Source organism: Marmota marmota, unplaced genomic scaffold, assembly GCF_001458135.2.
Source record: "Marmota marmota marmota unplaced genomic scaffold, marMar, whole genome shotgun sequence".
Lineage (NCBI taxonomy): Eukaryota > Metazoa > Chordata > Mammalia > Rodentia > Sciuridae > Marmota > Marmota marmota.
The window spans coordinates 3,298,316-3,313,818 of NW_025999899.1; the positions used below are offsets into that span (position 1 = coordinate 3,298,316).

The 15,503-nt window shown below is 45.3% G+C and overlaps 3 protein-coding genes across 3 annotated transcripts in view; 1 reads left to right on the forward strand and 2 right to left on the reverse strand.

The window, feature by feature from the left end:
• The first annotated feature begins 7 nt into the window (after positions 1 to 7).
• Mfhas1 (multifunctional ROCO family signaling regulator 1) lies at positions 8 to 3,181 on the forward strand. Its single transcript, XM_015505885.1, has one exon. The coding sequence runs from the start codon at positions 128 to 130 to the stop codon at positions 3,179 to 3,181; it is 3,054 nt and encodes a 1,017-aa protein (XP_015361371.1). The 5' UTR covers positions 8 to 127.
• Positions 3,182 to 6,429: 3,248 nt separating this feature from the next.
• LOC107159356 (olfactory receptor 2T4-like) lies at positions 6,430 to 7,392 on the reverse strand. The gene has a single exon (XM_015505918.1). The coding sequence runs from the start codon at positions 7,390 to 7,392 to the stop codon at positions 6,430 to 6,432; it is 963 nt and encodes a 320-aa protein (XP_015361404.1).
• A 7,509-nt stretch (positions 7,393 to 14,901) lies between these two features.
• Positions 14,902 to 15,503, reverse strand: part of LOC125615147 (olfactory receptor 2T3-like) — a 6,030-nt gene continuing 5,428 nt past the window's right edge. The window contains exon 3 of the mRNA XM_048798419.1: positions 14,902 to 15,497. Coding sequence (XP_048654376.1) covers positions 15,077 to 15,497 — 421 coding nt within the window. The 3' untranslated portion in view covers positions 14,902 to 15,076. The remainder of the gene's footprint in view (positions 15,498 to 15,503) is intronic.

Here is a 15,503-nt window from a genome sequence, read left to right on the forward strand (position 1 = left end):
AGGGGGGCGGAGGCAAGGGAGGAGTGGGAGCGAGAGGGCCCGGGAGACGGGCGCCGGCCCGGGTGCAGCACGGCATGCAGCTGCCGGCTCCCGCGCCCGCGTGAGGGTATCGGTCCCGGGCCCCGCCATGGCTGGGAAGGACAGTGGCAACCTGAAGACGGTGAGGTTGTGGCGGGACGCCGCCCTTCGCGCCAGGAAGCTGAGGAGCAACCTGCGACAGCTAACCCTTAGCGCGGCTGGGGGCTGCCCCGGGGCAGGAGCCGGAGCGGATCCGCTCGAGTCCCCCGACGCTCCCCAGCTAGTGCTGCCAGCCAACATCGGGGACATTGAGGTGCTGCACCTGGGGAACAACGGCCTGGAGGAGGTGCCTGAAGGACTGGGGTCGGCGCTTGGCAGCCTACGCGTCCTGGTCCTGCGCAGGAACCGCTTTGCCCGGCTGCCCCCTGCGGTGGCCGAGCTGGGCCACCATCTCACGGAACTGGACGTGAGCCACAATGGGCTGACAGCCCTGGGCGCGGAGGTGGTGAGTGCCCTAAGGGAGCTGCGCAAGCTAAACCTCAGCCATAACCAGCTGCCTGCTCTGCCCTCCCAGCTGGGCGTCCTTGCCCACCTGGAGGAGCTGGATGTTAGCTTCAACCGACTGGCGCACCTGCCCGACTCACTCTCTTGCCTCTACCGCTTGCGCACCCTCGATGTGGACCACAACCAGCTCACTGCCTTTCCCCGGCAGCTGCTGCAACTGGCGGCCCTGGAGGAACTGGACGTGTCCAGCAACCGGCTGAAAGGCCTACCTGATGATATCAGTGCCCTGCGTGCCCTCAAGATCCTCTGGCTGAGTGGGGCCGAGCTTGGCACTCTGCCCATCGGCTTCTGCGAACTGACCAGTTTGGAGAGCCTCATGCTAGACAACAACCGGCTGCAGGATCTGCCCACCCAGTTCAGCCAGCTGCAAAGGCTCAAAATGCTCAATCTCTCTTCCAACCACTTTGAGGAGTTCCCTGCAGCTCTGCTGCCCCTGGCTGGTCTGGAGGAGCTTTACCTTAGTCGCCATCAGCTCACCTCAGTGCCATCCCTTATCTCGGGGCTGGGAAGGCTTCTCACTCTGTGGCTGGATAATAACCGCATCCGATACCTGCCCGACTCCATTGTGGAACTGACCGGCCTGGAGGAGCTGGTGCTGCAAGGGAACCAGATCGCGGTGCTTCCTGACAACTTTGGCCAGCTCTCCCGTGTGGGATTGTGGAAGATCAAGGACAACCCACTGATACAGCCCCCTTACGAGGTCTGCATGAAGGGGATCCCCTACATCGCGGCCTACCAGAAGGAGCTGGCTCATTCCCAGCCAGCCGTGCAGCCCCGTCTCAAGCTGCTCCTGATGGGGCATAAGGCTGCAGGAAAGACCTTGCTCCGACACTGCCTCACCGAGGAGATAGTGGAGGGAAGCCATGCAGGAGGGGACAAACAGAAGAACTACCCACCTTCCCTTCCTGCCAGTAGCAAGGGTATTGAGGTGACCAGCTGGACAGCTGATGCCTCCAGGGGTCTGAGGTTCATCGTGTATGATTTAGCTGGTGATGAAAGCTATGAGGTGATCCAGCCCTTCTTCCTCTCCCCAGGAGCCCTGTATGTGCTGGTAGTCAACTTGGCCACCTATGAACCACGCCGCTTTCCCAGTACTGTGGGCTCCTTCTTGCATCGGGTGGGGGCCCGGGTACCTCATGCTGTGGTGTGCATTGTGGGCACGCATGCAGACCTATGTGAGGAGCGGGAGCTGGAGGAGAAGTGTCTGGATATTCACCGCCAGATCGCCCTGCAGGAGAAGCACGATGCTGAGGGCCTGAGCCGTCTAGCCCAGGTGGTGGATGAGGCCTTGGCCCGGGACTTCGAGCTGCGCTCTGCCAGCCCCCATGCAGCCTACTATGGTGTTTCTGACAAGAACCTTCGGCGACGCAAGGCCCATTTCCAATACCTGCTCAACCACCGGCTGCAGATCCTTTCTCCGGTATTGCCTGTTAGCTGCAGGGACCCCCGCCAATTGCAGCGCCTTCGGGACAAGCTGCTTTCTGTAGCTGAGCACCGAGAAATCTTCCCCAACTTACATAGAGTCCTGCCTCGATCCTGGCAGGTGCTGGAGGAACTGCATTTCCAACCACCACAGGCACAACGACTTTGGCTAAGCTGGTGGGACTCTGCACGCCTGGGCCTGCAGGCAGGGCTGACCGAGGACCGACTGCAGAGTGCTCTTTCCTACTTGCATGAGAGTGGCAAGCTGCTCTACTTTGAGGATAGCCCGGCCCTCAAGGAGCACGTCTTCCACAACCTCACCCGCCTCATTGACATCCTCAATGTCTTTTTCCAGAGGGATGCTTCCTTGCTGCTGCATAAACTGCTACTAGGGACCAGTGGAGAGAGTGAGGGGGAGGGGGAAAGCTCCCCAGTGATGTCGCTGCCCACCCAGAGCCAGGACCTGCTCTGGGCCACCCAGCTCCATCACTATGTGGAGGGCTTTCTGCTGCATGGGCTCCTGCCAGCCCATGTCATTCGGTTCCTGCTTAAGCCTCATATCCAGGCTCAGCAGGACTTGCAGCTGCTGCTGGAGCTGCTGGAGAAGATGGGACTCTGTTACTGCCTCAATAAACCCAAGGGCAAGCCTTTGAATGGGTCCACAGCTTGGTACAAGTTCCCATGCTATGTGCAGAACGAGGTGCCCCATGCAGAGGCATGGATTAATGGGACCAACCTAGCGGGGCAGTCTTTTGTGGCTGAGCAGCTGCAGATTGAATATAGTTTTCCCTTTACCTTTCCACCTGGGTTGTTTGCACGCTACAGTGTCCAGATCAACAGCCATGTGGTGCACAGGTCAGATGGTAAATTTCAGATCTTTGCATATAGAGGAAAAGTTCCTGTGGTGGTGAGTTACAGACCTGCCAAGGGGGTCCTGCAGCCAGATACCCTGTCCATTGCCAGCCATGCTTCATTACCAAATATATGGACCGCGTGGCAAGCCATCACCCCCTTGGTAGAGGAACTGAATGTCCTACTTCAGGAATGGCCTGGACTGCACTACACCGTGCACATCCTCTGTTCTAAGTGCCTTAAGAGGGGGTCACCCAATCCACACGCTTTCCCAGGGGNATTCCCAGGAGTTATGTGTCTAAGATCAAGGTTGAAACCCTCCTGAAGAACATTGCTACAGTGGCCAGGCATCCCTCGTCTAATTTATATGGGAGTTTCCCAGGAGCCAGGCCATTCAGTACCTTTGCACAGAAACTTCCTAGCCACCAAGCATGCCACAATCATGAAGTTTAGTAGAGACCCCAATCCCAAACACAGAATACCTACACAGTACCGAGAGGGATGGGGCAGGGGAGAGATGGATTCAGACGAGAAGTTTGTGAAATTTGGTATTATTTAAACATTTGATTTTTGGGGAGATGAAATAGGTTTGGCAGAGACATTGGTTGAATAATACTAACTGGGACACTGGACTTAGCAGACAGAACAAGAATACTGATTTTTTTATTTTATTTTTTGTCTTCCCAGAAAGGAAGAAAGCTTCAAAAGAAATCAAGAACATGAGAAGCACAAGACAGAAAACTTCTGTTAGGTGAAAGGAAATTGGAGTTGTTCATTAGGAAATTAAGCTTCGAATGTGGCTAAATGGTATAAAAACTTGTGGAACACCGAGAACGTGTCACTGTTGAGTAGCAACTGACTCTCATGAGCCAGGTGCTTTGCTGTGATCCATGGACATACTGCAAACAAGAGATGAAATTCTTGCATTCATAGAGCTCATAAGTCCTTGGAGAAAGTAAGTAAATAGATGAACAAATAAAACATAAGGGTCTTATTTTCTCCAACAATGTGTTTTGATAAAGACGACAAGGCTGGTTATCATAACTGAGGATGAATGTGGGAAGCAGAGGGTGACTATGTGCTGCAGGGGGAACCAGAAGCCAAGTGCTGAGCAGGGATCTGCTCTGCAAACCCCGGGGGTGGGGGTGGGGCTGGACATCAGCAGAGGAAGCCCTTGGGCTGAACTTGCTCCTCTGCTGCAGCGCCCACCACCACACCCCCACACTGACCCAGCACAGAGTTGCATGAAGAATTCCCTTTCTCCCTGGTTTGTTTCCAGTGTTCTGGAGTTTCACGTGACAACTTACCTTCACCTGACTCAGAATACCATGCTACGGGAACCTTTGGCATTTGGACAAGAGCTTTCAGGTTATCCACTGGATTTTGATTTTTGTAATGATACCCATAGGTTCTGGTTCTTCATACATAAGGAAACAATAAGTTCAGGTCAATGATATTATGTGGTTACTATTATTTTGTATTTGGGGTCATCTGGGAATTCTTCCTCACTAAAATAAAATGTTTATGATTCTTATTTAAATTTCTTTGTTTTTATTTCTCTAAATAATGCACCTGGCCCATTTTCAAGTAGAATACCAGGGCAGGAAGCCAGTTTTTAAAGGTCACAACTTAGCTTGTAGAGCTGGGAAATTGAACTTCAGCATCTTTCTCACTTAATACTGGACAGAAAAAACAACCATAGAGACACAGAAAGACAGAAAATTTGAACATAATATAAATGTTTTATTATTCTAATATTGAATCCAGGAATGGACACACAAAAACAGAAATAAAATTATAGAAATGCAAAATTGCAGAGATGCAAAAATCCTCAACAAAATACTAGCAAAGCATATTTAAAATATTGTACACTAAGATCAAATGGGATCCAAACCAGGGTATATTATTTACTATTATGTTCAACACACATTCACAAGGAATGTGATATATCACATTAAAATAAAGGATAAAAGCTATATAATTATCTCAAAGGCATAAAAAAATCACTTGACAAGCTCAACATCGCTTCATGATTTAAAAAAAAAAAAAGCTCACAAATTAGGAGTAGAAAGTACATATTTCTACACAATAATGGCCATATGTGAAAAACCTTCAATTAACATCATACCAAATAGGGAAATTTGAAGGCTTTACTCTAAGATATAGAAGAAGACCAGGATGACTTTCCCTTAATACACTACTGTAAGATCTATCCAGAGCAATTAGATAGTAGAAAGAAATAAGAAGCATCCAAATTGGAGAGAAGGAGATAGGTTATCCCTGAACACAGATGACATCATTTTATACAGGGGAAAAAAAAAAAAAACTCCACCAAAAATTGTTAGAAATAATGAACCAATTCATGAAGTAATAGGATTCAAAATCAACATATAAAACCAGTCTCATCTCTACAGAGTAATAGCAAACTATCTGAAAAATAAATAAAGAAGTCAATGTATGGTTAATGTAATGGCTTTAGTACGCTAATAACTTTAGTAAGTTAATGGCTACCAAAAAGAAAATATACCTAGAAATAAATTTAATCAAGGAGATTAAAAATCTCTAGATTGATAAGTATAAAATATCAATAAAGGAAATTGCAAAAATAAATGAACATTATTCCATGTTCATAGATCGAAATAATGAATGTTGTTAAAATATCCTTACTGCTCAATGCAATCCCCATCAAAATACTCAATATCTTTCACAGAAATAGAAAAAATATCCTAAAATTAGTATGGAACCACAGAGGATCCTGAATACCAAACATAATCCTGAGAAAAAGGAGCAAAATTGGAGGCATCCACATTACCTGACTTCAAAAGATACTGCAAATCCATAGAGATAAATCCATGAGCTTACAACCAAATTATTTTTTAGCAATGTCACCAATAATACACATTGGGCAAAGGAATGTGTCTTCAGTAAAGGGTGCTGGGAAATTAGAAATGCGCATGTACAAAATAATGAAACTAGACCCCTATCTCTCACAGTACTCAAAATGATTGAAGATATAAATCTTTAAATGAGTGAAGATATAAATCAAGATCTGAGTCTATGAAAGGTTTAAAAAACGGGAAAAAAATGCTTCATGACATTATTTTATGCAATATTTTTTTTGGGTAGAACCTCAAAAGCATAAACAACAAAAGCAAAAACAGACAAATGGGATTGTTTATAAAAATTGGCACAAATGAATTTTAGAATTATTTCCCACACAGCCTTTATCTAGACTCATCTATGTTAACACAGAACCCCCTTTTGCTTCATCGCTTCCCTTATCTCTCTCCACCTTATAAGTAGAGCACATCATGACCACTTCCTCTAAATATCCACTATGTGTTTCCTAATAATATGAAACAGAAAGTCATTGTCCACTTAGAAATATAACATGGATCCAGGGGAGCTGCATAAGGATTTTGAATGCACAAGGAGTGGACAGAGGAAGTTGATCCCTGAAAGGATGCTTATGAATGAGACACCATGACGTAGGAGTCCAGAGAGTGTCGAGATGAGGAAATCTTGATCATCTGATGTGGAGAGAAGGAGAAGAAACCATGGTACCAAAATTCCCTATTTTACTGTTTCCCGAAAAAAAGGTTCCACACTCAACATTTTTCTCAGAGCCCCAGTAACATCTTTGTTCCTAAAACTGTAGATTAAGGGGTTCAGCACAGGTGTGAGTATGGTGTAAAAGACGGACACCACCATGTCCTTCTGCGGGGTGTGGTAGGAGCTGGGAAGCATATAGTTGTAGACAGCAGCACCATAGAAGAGCATGACCACCATCATGTGTGAGGAGCAGGTGGCCAGGGCCTTTCTCCTGCCCTCTGCAGAGTTCATCCTGTGGATGATGAGGAGGATGCAGGAATAAGATACTGAAATGACTGTCACAGGGATGAGGAGCATAAGAACACAGCACAGGTACATGAGTGTCTCATAGAGCGAGGTGTCTGAGCAGGAGAGCTTCATCACGGCAGGGACTTCACAGAAGAAGTGATGGATCTTCCGGGATTTGCAGAATGGGAAGGTCATGGTGATAGAAGTCAGCATGAAGCCATCCACTGATCCTAGGAACCAGCAGCCAGATACCAGGAGGAGACACACCCTGTGGTTCATGAGCATAGGGTAACGAAGCGGATGGCAGATGGCCATGTAGCGGTCATAGGCCATAGCTGCCAGAAGGAAATGTTCTGAGCCTCCTAGTGTCACATAGAGGAACATCTGTATCCCACATTCAGGGACTGAGATGGTACTCACATCCAGCATCTGGTCCAGGAGCACCTTGGGCACAGTGATGGAGATGTACATCATGTCCACGAGGGACAGCTGGCTGATGAAGAAGTACATGGGAGTGTGGAGCTGGACATTGGAGTGTATCAGGAGGATTAGGAGAGCATTTCCAGACAAGGCCATCAAGAAAACCACAAAGATGGCCACACAAAGCAGAGATGGATGTTGGGATTGACTGAATAGTCCCACCAGAATGAAATCTGTCCACGCTGTGTGATTGTTCATCCAGGTGGTGATGTCCATGAGGTTCCACCTGGACCACCAAAAAAGCTTGGGTAATGTCGTGGAGAAGGCTGAAATGAATGCCTAGTGAGCAGGCACACGTGTGTGCACCAGCCTGATTGTGCCAACCAGAGGATGTTCCAGGGGCTGCAGATCCCAGGAGGTGAAATGACCTATGATTCAACAAATTGTAAAACAACAAGTATTAAAGGGATTGGTAAATCATGAGATTGCCACAGTTCAGGGTCAATGACTTCTTAATGGTAGTGATCGTTATCAACAAGTATTAGAAATTTGTGCCCCATATGACACAAATAGTGTAAGACAGAAAGTGAGGTCATTATTCCAAGGGTTCTTGTTATTGAAGGGCAAAGTATGTCCAAACCACCCAGTTTAAGGATCCAACTACTACATTAAAAACTGTTAGAGGCATATTTCATATAAGAAATATTTAGAAAGTAATGGAAACATGATTTGGGGAAAATCTATTTCAAACATTTGAGGCTCCTCTTCTCACAGGATTGGGCCACGCTTCAGGGGCCCATGGCTGTATGCAGTAAGCCTTACTTCCCTTGGGCAGGACCCTGATGTTCTTAGACCTCCAAAGGGCGTGTGGCGAGGGGCCCAGACTCTAGCTGGATCCAACATGGGTCCAGCTTCCCTGGACCCTCTGATCCTCTGTCCACTCTGCCTAAAAGGAGCACAAGAATAATATTTGGCTTTGCGTTTGGTGAAGATTAAAGCAGTGAAAATTCTTAGAATACTACCACTTGAAAAAGAACAAAGGCACAATCCTGTTAAAATATTAATGTGTATACTAATCGTTCTGATGAAGCTATCCTGAAGGTGGCTGTTAACATTATGGTATTGTGAGATACACTAATTCAGTTTCCCGATTTTAGTCCCTACTTGTACCTTTAAGAATTTAGTATTTAAAGTAGGAAAGAAAATGATCCACAAATAAATGAAGCATACAGCTTATTAAAAATGGATTTGAAAATTTCCGTATGTCATATGAAAACTTATATTGTATAACCTTATATAAACTTTATACATTTTTATGAACATACTCACATGAACATATAAACAACTGTCTGAGATATTTATTGTGAGACCCTGGCTAAGCACAGGTTCCTGGAAAAACTCATCTCTTTTCAGCATAGCCTAGACTCCTCCAAGTTCATCTTAAAGCTCTGCCACTTGCACTTAATCTCAGGTGGACAAGGATAGAATTTAGAGGTTATTCATCAGAAAAGCTTTGACTGTTTTCCAACATCATGTGCTTTATCGACTGCCACAATCAATTATCATGGAAACTGAGAAATAGAGAGTTAGCAGAACAATGGGGAAGCCTCAGGGACAGCTCACTGTTGTCCACTCTGTCTTGATGCTCAGCTGCCTCCGTGTAGATGCTGGATGGAGACCAAGGGCTTGTAAACCTGGCCTGCACTTCAGGAGGTCACTATCAGTCCAAGCAGGGAAAACACCTAAATGAGATTTGAGGTGGGATTTTTAAATAGTGACAAATAAAGTTAGGAACAGCAGTGGACATAAAATATACCTGGCCTTTCTTGAGGAAATCAATAATGGTTTCTTCCATATTTTTTAACTAAAGAGATTAAACCTTCCCAAATTTTCAATTTCTACATGGTGTGTATTATATTTTGATGCCCTTACCAACATGGAGAAACTAACGTCTCCTCATTCTGGGGAGACTTTAGCATGGGGGCATTTCAGGAAAACAATGACAAGTTTCAAGAACATTTCATTATCTTGTAATAATTCCCCAAACTAACTGTTACATTCAGCTCACCCATAGTCCAAAGTTCTGAAATGCTTGTGGAATAAGCAATACAGCAAATGAACTTGTTGCTTAATATAAATATCCAACAAACCTGAAGTATACTGCAGAAGACAGAGGACAGATGAATATAGATTTCCTCTCTGTCAAATCCCACCCTGCTGGCAGATGAAGTCTGAGCGCGGTGGAGGAAACAGAGTTGCTGCCCCATTTACCTCTGTGGACAAGGTGAATCAAGGACTGGAGTCCATCAGTCGGTGTAAAGACCTGGACAGCATTTGCTGACAAGATGGAGGGAGAGAGGAGGCAGTGAGGGGAGGGAGGCACACTGGGACAATCTCTGCCACTGTCTTGGAGCCTCATGTAACAACCCCCAAGGACACCAGGGGGACCAGGGAACGTAGTGTGCAGCACACAGGGGGCCTGTCTTGCCTGCTCACTTTTACTCTTCTCTTGGCAATTGCTTAAGTTTCATGGGAACAGCCTGGTGCCTGCTCAACTTGGGGGACTGTTAACAGTACTGGTAGAAAAACACCCAGCCATCATTACAAGCCAGCAGCATCCAGGGATTGCTGACTGTGCTTCACCTTCTCCAGAGCCTCTGAGGTCCTGCTCATCTTATTGCAGACTGACAATCCAGCATCTCAGGGCATCTGCCTAACATCACACAAGTGACCTGAGAGAGGGCCACGCCCCACCCTAGGGTGCAGCAGAACACATCACTGCCTCAGCACCCTAGGAAAGCACCATGTTCCCTCTGCCATCCACATCCCAGGTCTGGTCCACCCCACCATCCTTGTGCTTGGAGAAACACGAACATGCTCAGGAGAATTGCTTCCAGCATTACTGTGACACCCCCTCCCCCCGGAGTCACCCCCACTTGAAGTAAAGATAGTCCTTCTCCCTCAGCAAAATTTCAGTCTTGGAACAATTAATTCAGCATCCTACTGCCATCCAAAACATTAAAAAGAAATACATACTCCTATGTCCTTAAATAATTGGAAATAAAAATACATTTCTTAAGATGTTACAATAAAAAAAAAATACAACATGAAAGTTTTAAGATGCAAACACATTTCTTTTCTTCAGAAAAACAGATGATAGAGAAAAAAATGAGGAAATGCTGTCAGGACCTAATAGCATACTTCAACAGCAGGTGAGCAAGACCCTCACAGCAATGGCCCTGAGCTCCCAGGGCCACCTGCTTATCTGAACTCACCTTAGAGAATGATGTACCTCACCCAGATGGCCAGGGAGTGTGGCCTGGCTAAGTCACCAGGAAGAGGAGAGTGACATAACCCCTGGTGTAGGTAGTCACAAGAGATTGGGTGGGAGTTGCCTGTTCACAAATCCCTCTGGGACATGGAGGACATTGCAGTTAGAGCTAAGGAAGCAACAGAGCTCTCTGGCACAGTTCTGGATCATTCTCTATCTATATTCTATATCTGTATTTGTTAAACTCAAAACCTTTACCAATATTAAATCATCTCAAATCCCACATTGTCTATAAGGCCTGATTGATGAAATGTATTAAGTCAGTTAAGACACAGCCTTAGTCCTTGTTCAGTGTATAAAAAACTGTCCTAAGTGTGTGTATCTTCATTTAATCTCCAAGAAAATTGTGTGATATATTGTTATCTCCCCATATATGGAAACTAATACTCAGAGTTCAATGGATGTGTCAAAAGCATCACCCCTGTCAGTGCTGTGGGGACCCGGAGGGGGGTCCTTCTAGCAGCTCCACTGACTCTCTTAATCCCTGTTTGTGCTCCTTGTTTCCTGACATTCAGTGATCATCTTGTTTGCTTTAGTGTTGCATTGAATTTTATGTGTTTGCTTTTATTTTCAATACCAGCCTGCAGATTGTAGAATACTGAAAATACGACCGATCTAGTGAAAAATTTTTAATCAATTACCCAACCTCTGCCCTCCCCCCCCCGGACTCACATTATACTTTGCCTTCAAACTACAAACTGTTGAGTGTACACTACATCATAGCAGCTGGGATGAAGCAGGCAGAAAGAAGCAAGCCCACTCTCTTGCATTTTTCAGCCAAATCCTTCTTAACATTTTTCCTGTATATGTTCTGGAACAATGCTGATCATTTCCCCTGACATGGAGGTCTTGTGACAGCCTTGGTCCACAATGTCTGTTGGTCAGGCTGCCTCCTGAGCTGCAGTCACCTGACCTGCAGGGCTTCAGCCTGCAGATGGCTTATCCTGTCTCCTTGGCCACCTGGTTTCCTATAAGACTGTGAGATGCAGCCCAGGAGTATTCTCTAGGGTGGGAGGAAGAAAGAAACTGCATGTTTTCTTCCTTTCTGAAGATAGTCTGTGTCAACTGGAGGCAACAGGGATTTCCCTGGGTTCCCAAACCCAGAAAACAGTTTTTGCAGTTCTGGCAGCACTGCAGGACATGAGCTCCCAGGGTTGCTATGGTGACACCCCCCCCACCCCCCGCCCCGGGCCTGGAAGTGCAGAGTCTCCTCCCCAGCTCAGCAGGGAGCACCCAGCAGATAGCAGATGCAGAGGGAACACTCTGGGTTCCTGGCTGACACACTCCCTTCTACTCCACCATCCTCACTCTAGGTCCTGGATACTTTGTAGCCTAGCCCCCTGCAGCAAATATCTTCAGAATGAAATAGATGGTGTTTGGTACTGTACTAACCCAATGTATCGAATGATTTAGACTCCAATGCATTCCTTGCCTAAAGAGAAAGAGTTAGTCTGTGCTCAAATCCCTCATTTATAAAAAATAAAAATGCTTATATAGAAATCACTCCTAATATATTTTTCTTCAGGTAATTTACAACAGGGGAGTGATTCACAGCCTTGCGAGGGCTTGTTACTTCTATTTTTTTTTTAAAGATAGCCATTCTCACTGGATGAGGATTCACTTATTGATCTTGGGATATACAACAAATCAATATTGAAACCCACATTGTACTTCAAGTTATAGAATTATAATTAGTTAATTAAAAATAAAATAAATAGGCCAGGTGTGGTGGCACAGGCCTATAATCTCAGGGGCTTGGGAGGCTGAGGCAGGAGTACTGTGAGTTCAAAGCCAGCCTCAACTTAGCAAGACCCTAAACAACTCAGTGAGATCCTGTCTCTAAATAAAATATATAGAGTTCTGGATATGTGGCTCAGTGGTTAAGTGTCCTTAGGTTCAACCTCCAATACCAAATAAATTTTTAAAAAATAGTAAAACATATCATAAACCATAGTGTTCTATTTGAATTAGTGTAATGTACTTAATAACAATGATTTTTAATTTCAATTTAACTTGCACTATTACAAAAAATGTAAAAATGCACATATTAATGGGGTGCTATGTAATGTTTGACACATGTATACATTATGCAATATTCATATTAAGCCAAAAATTTATTCCCTCAAACACTCATTGTTTCCTCATGGTAAAAACTTTCAAAATACTTTCTTCCAGTTTTTTTTTTTTTAATGGACAGTATATTATTAATAACAATCATTTTTAAAAGTCATGTTAATAGGACACAAGTACAAAAATGTAGATAGGAGCATTATTTGAAATTGCTAAAAACTGAAGACAACATATACATTCATCAACAATAGAAGGTATTAATAAATAATGGTGTAGTTAGGCAATTTAATCCTACACATAAAAATCAATAAATCCATGATACTTACAACAGGGATCAACTGCAGAAAACACAATAGTATAAAGCCAGGGAAAGCAGATCTCCAGAGACCACGCACAGTGACTGTGAGTGCCCACACACTTGATTGGCGTGGGGTGGGCACCTATAGTCAGGTATTCCAGGGCATAATAATAATTGTAATAATTCCAAAAACTAATTGTTACATTAAGTTCAAGGCAGCCCAGGGCACCTCCTCCTCAGGAAATTTGATTAAGAAGTTTCTCTTCCTCATCTTAAAATGACATGAGAAAAGTCACAGGCTTCCGCAGGCTCTCAGAGGTCACACAGCTCTTCATTAGTTGAGTGGCAGTGGCTAGAACTCAGAGGGCAGCTGGGAATCCTCCCCTTTCACATCTCTATATAAACCTCAGAGTCCATCTGCAACTTCAACAAAGACTTCCATTTTCCCTTGCACGTTGTTCTCCAGAGTGGAAGCACTTGTTAAAAAACAAGAAAACAATAGCCAAGTAAAACCCCAGAAACTTGATGGAAGGGTGACATAGGATGGACTTCCCAATGACACCAGCAACACAATAATAAGTGCAATGATACCAACCAGGCCCTGATGGTGTTAGGATGACTTACAGTGCTGGTGTTCACTTGATCAGCTTTGTTCCTTTTAAGTATTTAGTTTAATCACATGAGTCTCTACGTCTAGCAACCTAACTACCTTTAGACAAGCACTTTTATCTTCACAGATGACCCTTTTGACCCAATTCAGGCAAATTCCCTTAATACCCTGCAGGATCTGATGGTCAGCTAGAAACACAGTATGGAGCTGCCACGGCTGGCAGAGGCTGCTTTTCAGCTCTGGTGATGGTGCTCTGTCCCAGAAGCACCCAGCTTCCCTTCCTTGGTGGTAAATAAGGTGAGGTCAGGGTGCCACCTGGCATGACTGATGACCTCAGGACTCCTGTCACCTTCTTGACTCTTAGAGATGATGTATGTTTTCCCACCTCCTTACGTTCCAGAAGCACTCAACACACAGGTTGTATTGGTCTTGAAAGCAACCATGATCTGGAGCAGGATGAGGGTGTAGGAGCTGGAGATGACCAGGGTGGGCATGGGGAGTATGAGGATGCAGCACAGGTACATGAGCATCTTGTAGAGGGAGACGTCAGAGCAGGTGCTGGTAGACACACAGACATGTCCTTGGTAGCATGATACTTGGCAGGGAGGGCACAGACTAGTCACAAGTCCAAAATCATTTTACTGGCTTCCCTAGTTTCAAAGAAAAAAGCTTGGCTTGCTAGGCTGAGGCAGAACTATCTTAGCAAGGCTCTATACAACTTAGTGAGACCCTCTCCCATAATTTAAAATAAAAAAGGGATGTGGTTTTGTGGTTAAGCACTCCTGGGTTCAATGCCTGGTACCAAAATAAATAAATAAATACAAAAGAAAATTGCTTAGACGTATAAATTTCCTAAATTCCCATCCTCCAAGACAGTTTTTGTAGTCAATGTAAATACAGTACACCACTGTCTACAGTAGGGTAAATTTCAAAGAATTATATATGAAACCACTTTTATCTACATCCTGTAAAATTAGATAAACCTATTATATCCCTGGACTTTAATATTAATGACATTTTTTCAGTAGTATTAAAACCACTGGTGTTTACACCATAAAGCTTACTTTTTAAAAGTTTGTTCTTTTTAGATATACCATGACAGTAGAGTGTATTCTGACATATCATACATATACAGAGTATAACTTATTCTAATTAGGGCTCATTCTTGTGGTTGTACATGATGTGAAGAATCAAAGCTCTTTTAACATTGAGAAAACTATGCCCCTCTGTACTTATTGAGGCACGGTATCAGACTGCTGGGAGCACATGGCTATCACAGATCAGTGATGGCTTACAAAGCAGCCGAGAGTGAGGGAGCAGCCAATGGCCCCTCCAGGGCTCTGCAAGGTCTGAGGTCTGCACAGTGAGTCTCTGTTAAGGCTAAAGCTGGCACTTAGGTCTCACGGATATTACCTGTGAACCCAGGATGGAGGGAGGTTAGAAAAAGATGCTAGGTCAACTAAAGTGACAGTTTTAAATGGATTTCAAGAAGTAAAATACACTGAGATAAACAGGATAAATAAGCAGAGTGGAGGAGAAGCTCCAGGCAGGGGAGTGGGACTGAGGGAGGGATCCACATTGGGCCCTGGGTCCCAAGGACAACAGACAGGAGAGATCAGGAGAGGAGGAGGGACAGAGGAGAGAAGCAGGCTCACTCCCAGGCACTCCCTCTTAGGTTTCCTCTCACGACCCTTCGGCAGCACCACCTTGACTGAACCAGGCTCCTCAGAGTCAACGTGATGTCTTTGTTGCGGAGGCTGTAGATGAGGGGGTTCAGCAAGGGAGTGAGGATGGTGTAGAAGGCTGACACCATCATATCCTGCTGCGCTGTGTGATAGGAGCCGGGGAGCATGTAGGTGTAGACAGCGGCACCAAAGAAGAGCAACACCACGGTCATGTGGGAGGAGCAGGTGGCCAGCGCCTTCCTGCAGCCCTTGGCTGAGCTTGTCCTGCGGATGAGGAGCAGGATGAGGGTGTAGGAGCTGGAGATGACCAGGGTGGGCACGAGGAGCATGAGGATGCAGCACAGGTATAGGAGCATCTTGTAGAGGGAGACGTCAGAGCAGGAGAGCCTCAGC

What these genes read in the sequence shown, in the direction of transcription:
- LOC107159356 (XM_015505918.1), bottom strand. Translation starts at nt 7,392, where the DNA reads ATGGACATCACCACCTGGATGAACAATCACACAGCGTGGACAGATTTC.